The 12,528-nt window shown below is 62.3% G+C and overlaps 7 protein-coding genes across 7 annotated transcripts; 4 read left to right on the forward strand and 3 right to left on the reverse strand.

The window, feature by feature from the left end:
* Window positions 1–13: 13 nt before the first annotated feature.
* Window positions 14–1,357, reverse strand: MVES1_002812 (uncharacterized protein; the record flags this gene model as incomplete). Its single annotated transcript, XM_056207633.1, has 2 exons — window positions 14–1,078; window positions 1,109–1,357. 2 exons carry the CDS (start codon window positions 1,355–1,357, stop codon window positions 14–16), a joined length of 1,314 nt encoding a protein of 437 aa, XP_056063608.1.
* A 247-nt stretch (window positions 1,358–1,604) lies between these two features.
* On the forward strand, window positions 1,605–1,789 carry MVES1_002813 (uncharacterized protein; the record flags this gene model as incomplete). The annotated part of the gene is made up of 2 exons (XM_056207634.1): window positions 1,605–1,687; window positions 1,714–1,789. The coding sequence occupies 2 exons, from the start codon at window positions 1,605–1,607 to the stop codon at window positions 1,787–1,789; spliced, it is 159 nt and encodes a 52-aa protein (XP_056063609.1).
* A 1,295-nt stretch (window positions 1,790–3,084) lies between these two features.
* Window positions 3,085–3,564, forward strand: MVES1_002814 (uncharacterized protein; the record flags this gene model as incomplete). The annotated part of the gene is made up of 1 exon (XM_056207635.1): window positions 3,085–3,564. The coding sequence occupies one exon, from the start codon at window positions 3,085–3,087 to the stop codon at window positions 3,562–3,564; it is 480 nt and encodes a 159-aa protein (XP_056063610.1).
* A 28-nt stretch (window positions 3,565–3,592) lies between these two features.
* On the reverse strand, window positions 3,593–9,370 carry IQG1 (iqgap- protein; the record flags this gene model as incomplete). The annotated part of the gene is made up of 6 exons (XM_056207636.1): window positions 3,593–8,400; window positions 8,616–8,693; window positions 8,720–8,808; window positions 8,834–9,059; window positions 9,095–9,307; window positions 9,337–9,370. The coding sequence occupies 6 exons, from the start codon at window positions 9,368–9,370 to the stop codon at window positions 3,593–3,595; spliced, it is 5,448 nt and encodes a 1,815-aa protein (XP_056063611.1).
* Window positions 9,371–9,438: 68 nt separating this feature from the next.
* On the reverse strand, window positions 9,439–10,578 carry GYP8 (GTPase-activating protein gyp8; the record flags this gene model as incomplete). The annotated part of the gene is made up of 1 exon (XM_056207637.1): window positions 9,439–10,578. The coding sequence occupies one exon, from the start codon at window positions 10,576–10,578 to the stop codon at window positions 9,439–9,441; it is 1,140 nt and encodes a 379-aa protein (XP_056063612.1).
* Window positions 10,579–11,098: 520 nt separating this feature from the next.
* RHB1 (GTP-binding protein) lies at window positions 11,099–11,279 on the forward strand (the record flags this gene model as incomplete). Its single annotated transcript, XM_056207638.1, has 1 exon — window positions 11,099–11,279. A coding segment is annotated over one exon (181 nt), but the record flags the coding sequence as incomplete, so codon positions are not given.
* Window positions 11,280–11,345: 66 nt separating this feature from the next.
* On the forward strand, window positions 11,346–12,482 carry MVES1_002818 (uncharacterized protein; the record flags this gene model as incomplete). Its single annotated transcript, XM_056207639.1, has 1 exon — window positions 11,346–12,482. The coding sequence occupies one exon, from the start codon at window positions 11,346–11,348 to the stop codon at window positions 12,480–12,482; it is 1,137 nt and encodes a 378-aa protein (XP_056063614.1).
* Window positions 12,483–12,528: the final 46 nt, after the last annotated feature.

The raw sequence follows: 12,528 nt of genomic DNA on the forward strand, positions 1-12,528 counted from the left end.
CAGCCGTCGCATGCTACTCCATCGGATTTGTGCGCGCGGCTTGCTCTTCGTCGTCGCCGTCGGTGGTGCAGAGCCCACAGCAGCCAAAGACGAGGTCAGAAAGAAGCCAAGCGTGGTCGCGCTCGCGCTGTGCTTCCAGCTCGTGCTGCTCAGTGTCCAGCCGCATGCTTTCTACAGGTCTGCTGTACGCGTCTTGGTGCAGCGACGAAGCGCGGAGGCCAGCAGCGGCAGTATCTGATTGCTTTCCGTCGGTGCTAAGCGCATCTGCAGAGCGCAGTGTACTCCCTGGAGACTCGAGCGGATCGGAGGGCATCGCGGCAAGGTCCGCCTCCGCCAGCTCGGCGCCGTCGCGCGATTCTGGTATTGCGCTGATCCCGTTCTTCGCCGTGTACCTGCGCGCAGCTCTCGCTGCAGCAGCGCGAGTGGACATATCGGGAGAGAGCGACGGCTCGTGCTGCGGAAGCTGGCTATTGCGGTATTGTAAGCTGGACGCGCGCCCAACAGTGACCATGGGAAAATCATGCGCGCGGATTTTCGCCATGGTCATGGCCATATTACTGTGCTCGGGCGTTTCGACGGCAGACGCAAAGGAGCTGTCGTTGGTATCGACGGGCGAGATGATCCCATCGTGGATCCCAGCAGATGGGCTATCGTACCGCGCGGGCCGCACGGCGCCAGAGCCGCTCGCATAGGGCATTTCGGCCGCGAGGGGCTCCTTGATATCGTTAAAGTCGTCAAACGAGATCGAGGCCAGATCGCCACCGTTCCCGGAAAAGTCAAACGCCTGGGTCCCAACGCCGGGCCTCAGCGCTTGGTCCTCGCTGCGGCCGACGCTGGTAAACGTGGCGCCCTCGTCGTGCGTGCTTGCATTGTTTGCATAGCCCGAAGGCGTCATCTCGTAGGCGGTGTCGGGGATGGTATCCGTGCGGCGTGTGCCGCTGCGTATTTGCGAAGGAACGCGCGCAAGGGACGTGCTAAACCGACGCACCAGCCCATTCGGCGAATTCATTGGGATCGCGCTGCTTCTCCGTGAGTGTTTCCGCTGCATTTTCTCCTGCTGGGACCACTGGCGCAGGTTCTGGCGTGAGCTATACTAAAGCGTACGCACCGATTCGATTTGGCGCGTCTCGCGCTCTTGGTCTTCGGTGGTGGGGTAGTCGCTATGTGCTTCAAAGTCGAGTACATTCGCTGCGCCGCCGACGGACCGTGGATCGTCGCCGCGGATAGTGCGAGGCGGGTGCAGCATGGCGTTGTCTACCCCTTCTCCAAATTCATATTGCGTGTCTTTGTCCATAATTATGACCGAGTCCTGCGTTGCATCCGTGTCAGCTGGCCGTTCTAGCGGTGTAAGCTCCATCTTGCACCGACAGGCGCTGGTCCCACGAAAAGGCGAGACGACGTTCGGCAGGTGACAATATACACGTGATCGGGATGGACTGTCCCACGTGCGAGCCATGCTGGCCGCCGACGATGCGGGGTGTGGTGCGTTGCGTGGGCGCTGACGTGAGTGTGATCATCTGCGCGCAGACTTGGCCGAGTGCTTGGCGGGCTCGGACTGTGTAGTGAAGGAAGGACATACTGGGAAAGAGTGCCTGCAGGAGCATATGGACGCGCTGCCGATCGCGTGCCAGCAGGCGTACAAAAGCTTTGTCGACTGCAAGCGGTCCTTGCTGGATATGCGAAAACGGTACGTGCCGGGGATGCTGACGCCAGCTTCCGTGGGATTCCAGGTGCAGAGTACAGCACTTCGTCGACTATGTACGCCGCGCTCGATAAGCGCGGCGCATGATGTATATACGTCTATACAGGGTATACATGTTGCCTCACTCGAGGGCCGTCAAAGAGTAGGGGCAGGGCAGGGAGTGTAGCTAGCTGCGCGGGGGTGCTGGGGCGGCGGCAGGGGGGGAGGTCGGGGAAGACACGCCGCTGGAGCGGGGAGGGTGCATGCACTTGTGCAGTGCTGCAAGGCTGCGGCGGTGTGCATAGCGCACTCATGCTTGTGGATGCAGAGATCCCGGAGGGAGGCGGCAGTGCGCTGCGCTGCGGGGAAAAGGCGAGCGTGCTTGCTCGGCGGGGAGGGGGGGGTGGGCTGTAGCGGGCGGTACGTGGTGGGGTGGTGGGCACGGCGCGGCGTGGAGGAAGGGGCGGCGAGTGGCTTTGTGGGGAGAGGCGTGGCGAAGGGATATGCCAGAGAGGGTCTTGTGACCGAGAAGATTCAGTTCGCGGAGAGCCCTGTGGTACAGAGGGTTCACGAGGTGAAGAGGTGTCTGGCGTGAATCTTTCCTCTGCCGTCGCTGCGGCACTCTCCTCTGCCGCCGCTGTCGCCTCTGTCGCTGGTGCTGTCGCTGCCGCCTCTGCCGCCTCTGCCCTCCCCTCTGTAGCACTTCCCCACCCCCATGCCCATCCCAGTGCCCATGCCCATGCTCCCATGCTCCCATGCTGCGGCGATTGCGTCCCACGCGGCGATCCTTGCGTCCCACGCGGCGATCCTTGCGTCCCACGCGGCGATCCTTGCGACGCCGACTGCGCAAATGGCGGCGTATACAGCGTCGGAGAAACGACGCGGCTAGGCCGCAGCGCTGTAGGAACATGTACCTCTTGCGATAGAGATACGCTGCGGTTCCCGCTCCGCTCCGCTCCTGACACACTTTCTTGCCGTGCCGAGACACTGCGGCTTGCCTGCCGTGCGTAAAATGTAAGCTCCATGTATACTTCGCCCATGCAGCGTGCATGATGGGCCAGCTGGGCCCAGCAATCGTACTCGCCTCTCGCAAGCACTGCATCCAATGCGATACTTGCCTCGCCAATCATCACATGATTATCCGTGTAGCACGCTACATGCATTCGCGCAGGTGCCGTAGCCGCATGATCGTATACTTCAAATTGGAATTGCTCGTCCCAGTGGTGCTGTGCGTCCAAAGCGGTCTCGTGTATCGTATCGCCGAGGGATACACGGGCGTATGCACTTGTGCTGTGCAGGTTTCTTGCTTTTAACACGACACATACGAGCGTGCCGCAATGTCGCGCTGCAGGAGAATGCATGGTGGAGGTGTTTTTGAAAATCGCAGGAGCCCTCACTCCACCATGCGTCCGGCCCGTCTTTTGCATTTGCACGCGGCGTACAGAGTGAGTGTGCGTAGTGTGCCTAGGGCGAAAGGGAGTAGTGGCGTACGCAGTGCTTCGACGACTGCGCCGGCGACTGCGACTGTTACTCCGGCGACTACGACTGCTACGCCGACTCCGGCGACTGCCACTCCGGCGACTGCCACTTCTGCGACTGCCACTTCTGCGACAGCTACGCCGACGACTGCGACTCCGGCGACTGCTACGCCGTCCACAGCCACGCCTACTTCTCCCCCCCCCCCCCCCCCACCTAGCAAACACAAACTCCTCTACACGGAAATCTTCCCGCCCCTCTTCCGCGTCCTTGCCTACAGCACCGGCGCCTACTTTGCGCTGCATCTTCTGTGGCATGCCCTCGACGACCACGAATCCTCCACGTACGAAGCACGCCAAATCAACACACTCACAAACGAGATCCGCGCGTCGGTCGACAATACCTAATTGTACATTCGTAGCTAGGAATCATAGCCTACGTATAAAACTTCTTATTGATCAGCTGGACCAGATGCGGCACATCCAGCGTCACCGCGCGATCCAAAACCTGCAGCGACTGCTGGCCGTTGTACTGCGCCTCAAGAAGCTCCTCCATACGGAGCGTATGCGTCCCAGCCTCGATCCCCGACACTGCCGCACCGATCATAAACACCCCCGGCTCATCGCACGAGATCGTGAGCGTGACATGGTCGGTTAGCATGTACTCGGGCCCGTCGACATGCACCAGCACCTGCTTCTCGCGGAGGCGCGCAGCGGAAAACTTGTACGAGCCAAAGCGCGGCAACGCACCCTGCGCCTTGAGATGGCGCACGTGGAAGTACTGCTTGGTGAACGGCAGCGTGAAGGGATGGCTGCGGCGCTGCATCGTCTTGATCGTCTGGTCTGCATACTCGCGATACTCGGTGATTTGCACATGCAAGAAAGCGTTGTGCGCGGCGAGCTTGCTGAGCGTGCCTTGGAGCATGGCCAGCTCTCCATGGCGGTGCGCGCGGCGGCGATGCTGGCTGCGAATATCGCGCGCGAGCGCGTCGAGCATCTCTTGAAACTGCCACACGCGGCGCACCTTGCCCATCTGCTCGAGGCGCAGCATGTTTTCGAGCGTGGCGGCCTTGAGCTCGGCAAAAGAGAGGTGCTGCAAGTCGCGCAGGTTTCCACGCGCAAGCTGTGCCTCCCACGCGTGCTCGTCAGCCTCGGTGACCGGCGCAAGGAAGAGCTGCAAGAGATCGTCGGCGGTCTGGATGGTAAGCACGGCAAGCACGAGGCGTTTGGTTTCGACAAAGAGCGCGCCCGCCTCGGCGTGCACGTCCTCAACGCCCGTCAGGCGGCGCGAGAGCTCGAGCATGATTTCGGCATTGCGTGCAGTGTCGAGCTCTTTCGAGTGCGATACGGGCGGCGCGCCAAGCTCGCTGAGCATGGCCTGGAGCGGGTCGTCGGCGCGCGTGACTAGATTTGCGAGGTTATTGCACAAAAGCTGATGCACGGCGTACACTTGGTTGGGCGAGACGTAGATCACAGGGGCGTGTGTGCTCGCCGCGTCGGTATACTCGTCCGTGCCAAAGACGAGCTCTGGGTCAGGGCAGGTATCGATCAGGTGCTGGATCCAGTGCTGCACGCGCGGCGCATTTTGCAGTACATACTCGTTCAGCGGCTGCAGGCACGGCTGGTCGTCGCCAAACGGCACGCCGCGCGCGATCTGGAGGAGGAGGAGGCTGACGGCGGCGAGGTTCTTGCGCGGCAGCGCCTCCACGAGCGGGATACTTGCCGAGATGCTCTCTGGCGCGACAATGGCCGGATGCATGTACCGCTGGTACACAATCGCAGCGACGCCGCGCACAATGTCGGTGTGCGGCGCGTCGGGGAAGCGCGCCATGAGCGCATGATGGAGCTCGCGCGCAATGTAGCGCATGCCGTAGGGCATTTGGGGCTCGGCGCCGCAGAGGGCGTGCAAAAAGAGGTCGGCAATCTCGCGCAGCGCTTGGAGGTGGCGGATAAAGGCGGTGCGGGTGTGTGGATCGTTGAGTGCCTCGTCAAAGTCGACAAGGAGCGGCTGCGGCACACGCATCCCGGTAGCGCGCTCTTCGTGCTCGACACGCTGGCGGTGCAGCACGCTGGGATCGATCTCCATGTCGACGTCGCGCTCCTCGGCAATGCGCCGCACGAGGGGGCCAAAGAGCTGCGCGAGGTAGGCACACTCGCGCACGCCGCGGCTAAAGTGCACAAGGAGGCGGTGGAACGGCGCATAGCCGTGCACAAACGCGCCGAGCTCGGGCACGCTCGCGAGCTCCTCCACAATGGTGCGCTGCAGGAGCTTCAAGAGCAAATACTCTTCGCGCGGCTGGCTCGCGTAGTTGAAGATGGCAAGCACCGTCTGCTCAAACTGCGCGCGGTCCTCATCGCTGATGGCCTGCGCCTCGTTGGTAAGGACGAGGAGCTTGGCCAGGTACTGGGGGCGCGTTTGGACAAGGTAAAAGAGCGCCTCGTACAGCGCGCGGCGCCGCGTGCTGCTGCGATCGCGCGCGAGCTCCGTGAACGGGTCGTTGGCGTCGGCGAGAACAGAGTGCTTGTGGCGCACTTCGCCGACGCCCAGGAGGCCGCGCTCCGTGCGCTGCATCGCCTTTTCTTCGATGCCCATCTTGTTGCGGATGAGGATGGCATTCTTGGTCTCGAGGCCCTCGACGACCGACTCCATCGCCTTGTTCTCGCGGATGCGCTGGACAATGTCCGCGCGCAGACGCTCGGCAGCAAGCGCCTCTTGGACCTCGTCGCTGTTGTCGAGCAAATGCGCATACGCACGGACGGCGGCGAGCGGCGGATGCACCGCACGCAGGCGCGCATAGTCGCGCGCCTGCTTTCGCGCGCGCACAAGCGCCTGGACGTGGATAATGTCGTGGCGGTGCGCAATATAGTGGCCCCATTTCCGGGCAAAGGCACGCCGCACAAGCACGCCGCGCACGAGCGACTGCAAGTAAACGGCTACGGGCTCGCTTGCGTGCAGATGCGCCGTCCACCAGCGGTGCTCTTGGCGCACAAGCATGCCGCGCACCGCAGCCTGGACATGCGTGAAGTCGGGCTGCACCCTGGTGATTTCTTTGCGCAGCGCTTGGTGGCGCCGGCGCGAAAGCGCAGCACGCAGCGACGTCTGCATGCGCTCGACGGAGCGCACCGTCGCGGCATGGCAAAAGGCAGCGCGCATTTGTGCGTAGGCACGGCGGGCAATGGCGCCACGCGCTTGCGCCTGCATGTGCACAACGCACACCATGTCAGAGCGCAGCGACTGCACGCTGCCAAGAAGGCGCTGCTGGACGAGCAGCACGCGCACAGAGGCCTGGACGCCCACAAACACGCCCATGTGCCGCTCGAGCTGGAGGAGCAGCGCAAAGATGCGCCGCCGCGCAAGGGCGCCGCGCGCGTGCGCTTGAAACTGCTCGATACTGTGCTCGGCAGCGTCGAGCGTCTCAAAGCGCTGGTAGAATGCGCGGCGGTACAGCTCGCCGCGCACGGCAGCTTGGAGCTGGACAACCATGCGACCGCAGACAAGTGCGGCAACGCGCTTGCGCTCGCTCGCTAGCTGCTGGCGCATGCGCACGCCGCGGACTTGCGCTTGGATGGGTGTATACGCGCTGCTGCGCTCGTGCAATGCGGCGCGGATGGTGGAAAAAGCACGGCGCGCTTGGGCGCCGCGCACCGCCGCACCGAGGCGCGCCGCAAGCGCCGCAAGCGCCTTGTCTTTTTCCTGCTTTTCGCGGCGCGCGGCGTCCTCGGCGAGCATGCGCAGACGCTCTTCGGCTGCGGCAGTCTCTGCGCGCGCTTTGGCGAGCTCCTGCGCGTGCTCTTCAAGTTGGCGCTTGCGCTCCAGCTCAAACTCGAGCTCGCGCTGGAAGCGCTCCTTGTCGCGGCGCTCCTGCGCAAGCAGTGCGTCGCGCTCGCGCTCGCGCTCAAGTCGCGCTTCGCCAGCCTCGCGCTCTTTCGCACGCGCGTCGCGCTCCTCGGCAAGCAGCGCTTCCTTAGCGCGCAGTGTCTCGTGCTCGCGCTGCGTGCGCTCGCGCTCGCGGCGGTACTCTTCTTCGCGGCGCTTGCGCTGGCGTTCGCGCTCGCTTTCGTCGTCGGCGCGCTTGCGCTGGCGCTCGCTGTCGCGCTCCTTGTCGCGCGCTTCGCGCTGCAGCTCGCGCTCGCGGCCGAGGGCATCGAGGCGTGCCTGGCGCTCCTCGCGCTCTTTTTCACGCTCGCTCTGGCGCGCCTGGCGCTCGCGCTCGCGTTCCTTGTCCTGCTCGATGCGTTTGCGCTCGCGTTCCTGTGTAAGCTGCAGCGCGCGCGCGCGCGCTTCGTCTTGGATGCTGCGATGAAGCGCGGCCTTGCGCTCATCGTCCATGGTGCGTGCGAGCGCATCTTGGGCGCGTGTGTCGACAGGGCGCGGCGCGGGAGAAGCTGGCGTAGTATGACGCGGCTTAATCCAGTCGGCGTCGACTTTGCGCGCGGCGGTGCGCGTGCCCATTTCCTGCGCAAGCGCCTGGCCGACACCGCTAAAGCTCGGCATCGTGCCGCCGGCGGTATCGATGCTTTTCTGCGTCTTGCTCAGCTGCGTGGGGTCAAAGTGGAGCTTGCCGAGGAGGTCGTCGACCTTGTCGGCTCGGCCTTGGTGCGCCATGAACCAGCTCAGCGCGTGAATGGTATAGACGACCTTGGGAAAGTTTTTCTTCTCGTACAGGTCGGTCAGCTCGAAGCGGAAGCAGTTGGGGAGGCGGATCTTGTCGACGAACCGGAAAAAGTAGTTGATGTTGTCCGTGTGACGGAACTGGAGGCGCGGATGGACAAAGATGCGCGGAACGCACTCGGGCTCAAAGTGCTTGGCAAGCTTGGCGAGGGCAATGCCGTTGCGCATCTCTTCGCCCATGTCGGCAATGTCGCCGCCAAGGTGCTCGCCGATGCACGACTCGATCCACTGCTGCGCTTCGCTGCAGTGGCATAGGTACTCGTACGCTTGGCCAGTGTCTTTGGGCGCTGTAGCAAGACTCTGGCGCGCGAGGCGCATCGTCGGCAGCGATGTCTCGTTGGCAGCAGTGCTTTGGGGGGGTGCATTTTTCGGCGCAGCACTTTTCCCCCGTGGCTCGTTCTCCGCATCGGCGCTAAACATGCGCTTCGCAGCCGCAAAACTCGACTCTTTGCCAAATGCACGGGGGGTAGGAGCCTTCTCCTCAACCTTTTCTTCGTCGCGCGCAAGACTCGCACGCACAAATGGATTCGCAGCAATCCCTGTTGGACTCGGCGACGCGGGCGACGCGCGCTCTATGCGCCCAATAGGGCGCAGTTTAGCTAGGTACCCGCTTTTCTCAGAAGTATCTACCGACGTATTCCGCCGCGTTGCATTCGATTGCAACGGCTCACGCAGCGGTCGGCGTTGCGGCACGCTCATCGTAGTCGTGACGCGATGCGTGCGGTGTTGGCCCGAATAAACAACGCGTACATGTCACGTGATAAGCGCGTCTGGGACTACAGGCCACCGAGACGCTGGGCAAAGCTGGGGGTCAGGCGGGCGATGGCGTACCTGTCGCGGAAGTTGGTGTAGGCATTCATGAGTGCTGGTGTAAGTAGTGGGCCCACGTACTCTGCTCGGTGATCTGGACCTCCGTCGCGTCTGCACGTGGCCGAGTAACGCGGTTTGTAATCGCGGCGCTGTCCGTCTCAAGAATGATGCTGGGGTGAGCGGCAAAAGACGTACCCATCGTCGACACACTCATCAATAGCGAGCGTGACGAGATCCAGATTGTCCAGCACCGTGCGCTTGTCGATCTGGCCTTGCAAGAGCACATTGAGCGCATCGTGGAGCGAGCCGAGGAAACTGTGCATCATCAGCTCGTTTTCGCGCTCCGGCGCAATCACAACTACGTATATGTCGTAGGATGCCTTGAAAAGAACGAGATTGTTATCGTACTGGAAGAGATCGCCTGCTGTCAGTGCACAAGCAACGCGCCAAACGTACCGGACGCGCGGCGCGCTTTTTCCCACACGGCGTGCTCCAACGCATGCTGCTCTTTCAGTGTCTGGTATGGGTTCTTGGCGATGAGCGGCGCGAGTCCGGGGGGTAGCGTCTGTGCGAATGCCGCATTCGCCGCACCGTTCTCCTGCAGCGTCTCTTGCGGCGGCTGGAAGTACTTGGCATACACCCGGCTGCCATCCGCATCTAGGATGAGCACTAGAATGAGTGTGTGCACGGGTACGTACCTGCGCGTGTCGTATACAGCGTCAGATTCATCATGGTAGACTGACTGCGCGACGCAGCGGCGCTCCACGTCGGTCTAGACGCATGACTAAACTACACTCGCTCTATGGCCTCCACTCGCGCGCCAGGTGCAGCGCGAGGAGCACGCTGAGAAAACTGCCGCCAAACACGAGCGACATGCTCGACAGCAGAAGGAATGTGTAGGTGCGCGGCATGATCAGTGTACGCCGTAGTGAATGTAGCATCTGGGCACGCACACGGATATTGTCTTGTCTTGCTGCAGGCGGCGTCCACGGGCCATTGTCGCGGATGGGCGCGAGCGATGCACACGCGTACGCACGGGCCAGCGCGTCAGTGCGCGTGCGCTGGCCCCATGTTGCAAGGACGCTGCTCTCTGTTATGATGCTGTCGGCGCGCACGATGGGGCAATCTAATGGGAAGCGCGCGCGCAGTTCCGATGCGCTCGTACACAAGCGCGTGAGCATCGCGTCGTCCAGCAATTCAAGCGTGGCAAGGGTTGTATGTACGAGTGCAGGGTCCATGTCCTCAATGTAGGCGACGTGCTCAGCAGCAGCAGCGCCGAGCAGCGCGGGCTTGCGCTCGTGCAGCAGCGCTGCACTTAGGTATAGTATGCCCGCGGGGCCGCCCTCGCGCAGGATATAGTCCATGATGTTACACGCATGCGCGACATTACGCACATTGTGGGCCAACATGGTCAGGACCCAAGGGAGTGCGACAAGCATGTGCCCTGGCGCAAAGGTGCGCTCTAGCGCGAGAGCGTACGGCAAGTCTACGGCGCGCAAAATGTTGCGCACAATCTTGAGATGGCCCACGACAGGTGCCATGGTCGGTGCCATACTATCGCGCACAAGGAACAGCGCGAACCGGTCGGTGCAGGCCTGCATCGTCGCGCGGTGCTCGTCAGTCCATTGTGTCGGATCGCCGGCAGCAACGACTAGAAGCGCAACGAGATCGTGAAAGCCCTGATAGTAGTGCAGGTGCGGATACGTGCGCAGCGTGCCTACCACAAGCGCCGATAGCATCGCGCGCTGCGCCGCCTGGACGTGCGGTGCAGCGCCGCCGAAACTGCGCTGCACATCGAGCCGCACTTGGGCCTCGTCGCGGTGCGCATCCAGCACAATGCGTCCCTCTACTTCTTCTACACCCAGCAACGATGCCCATGCCGACACACGCTCCCAGCCGTCGCGCACGGCCGCATCCGTTTGTGCTGCTCTTTGCGCCATGCAGCAACGTCGTTGGTTAATTGCACGTGGTGCTTACGCAACGGCGGGGCCTCCTTTGCTTTTTGCAGCGATGACGTCTGGGGCGCAGCATTTGTGCAAGAAGCGCAAGATTGCGGTACTGGGCTCGCGCTCTGTCGGTACGTATTTTGTGCTTTTTAACAATAGGAAAATCATCCCTGGTTGTCCGCTTTGTCGAGGACGCGTTTGTCGACTCGTACTACCCCACAATTGAGAATGTGTTTGAGAAGCCGATCAAGTACAAAGGCCAAGAGTTTTTGTGCGATATTGTGGATACTGCGGGGCAGGACGAGTACTCTATTTTGAACTCGAAGCATGCGATTGGGATCCACGGATACGTACTGGTCTACTCGATTGCCTCACGCGCCTCCTTCGAGATGATCCAGATCGTGTACGACAAGATTTTAAACTATACGGGCACCGCGACCATTCCGTGCGTGCTTGTGGGGCAGAAGAGCGATTTGCACGCGCAGCGGTACGTTTTCCACTCCACTGACCGCAGCCAAGTGTCCGAGCAGGAAGGCAAAGAGCTCGCACAGCAGCTCAAGTGCGGCTGGGTCGAGACCAGCGCACGGCACAACGCCAACGTGCCCAAAGTATTTGAGATGACTCTTGCAGAGATTGAAAAGGCGCAAGGGAGCGACGGCAGCGACGCGCCGGCGTCGCGGTGCAGCATCATGTAGCGTGTAGATCGGAATCGGGGGTGGCCTTGATCGGGCGCCACGCACCCAGCTGCTTCGGCACACGACATGGAAAACAGCTTGCCGACGCCGCGCGCGCGCGCGAATGTGTCTTACGTGCTCGAGTCCGTGGGGCATACTCTCTTTGAGGACCGGCCCGTGCGTCCTCTTACGCCGCACGAGGTGCGCGTGAATGTGCGCCAAACGGGCCTGTGCGGCTCTGACTGCCACTACAAGACCCACGGCCAAATCGGCGACTTTGTGCTGCGTGCGCCCATGGTGCTGGGCCATGAGTCTGCAGGCATCATTACAGAGGTGGGAAGTGCCGTTACAAACCGCAAGGTGGGCGATCGCGTCGCGCTCGAGCCTGGCGTGCCGTGTCTGGCGTGCGACGAATGCATCGGCGGCACGTACAACCAGTGCCTGGCCCTTGTATTTGCAGCGACGCCTCCTTACGATGGGACGCTTGCTACATACTACAATATTCATGCGTCGTTTGCTCATCCATTACCCCACTCGCTCTCGCTCGAGGCGGGCTCGCTGATGGAGCCGCTGAGCGTCGCCGTGCATGCGACCGTGGCGCGCGGCCAGGTGCGTGCGCTGGAGAATGTGCTCGTGTTTGGCGCGGGGCCTGTAGGGCTGCTGATTGCCGCGGTAGCGCGTGCGTACGGCGCGCGGCGCGTCGTGAGTGTCGACCTGATCGACGAGAAGCTTGCGTTCGCCAAGTCGTTTTGCGCTACCTCCACGTTCAAGCCCGTGCTGCCTGCAGCCGGCACGTTTGGTATGGATAATACACGCCGCAACATGGAGGCACTTGTCGAGCGCGAGGGCCTCCAGCGCGAGGGCGGCTTTGATCTCGTCCTCGACGCGACCGGCGCGCTGTCGTGCCTGCAGATGGCGGCGTTTGCGGGCCGTCCACGCGGTAGGATTGTGACGGTGGGAATGGGAAATCCCGTCGCGACGCTCCCGCTGACGCATATGCTCGTCAAGGAAATGGTCATGCTCGGCTCTTTCCGCTACGGCGCTGGCGATTTTGAGAAATCCATCGCGCTCGTCTCCGATGGCCTCATCAATGTCGAGCGCCTCGTCACGCACAGGTACCTCTTCGAAGATGCAGACAAGGCATTTGCCACCACCGAGCTCGGCAAGGGCGAGGACGGGCGCTTCGCCATTAAAGTCCAGCTGTGCCAAGGCGCGGCGTCGTAGCGCTACAGCTTAGTAAGCTCCACCTTTTTCTCGTTTGGCTCCGCTG

The sequence above is a fragment of the Malassezia vespertilionis genome, chromosome 5 (genome assembly GCF_029542925.1).
Source record: "Malassezia vespertilionis chromosome 5, complete sequence".
Taxonomy (NCBI): Eukaryota; Fungi; Basidiomycota; class Malasseziomycetes; order Malasseziales; family Malasseziaceae; genus Malassezia; species Malassezia vespertilionis.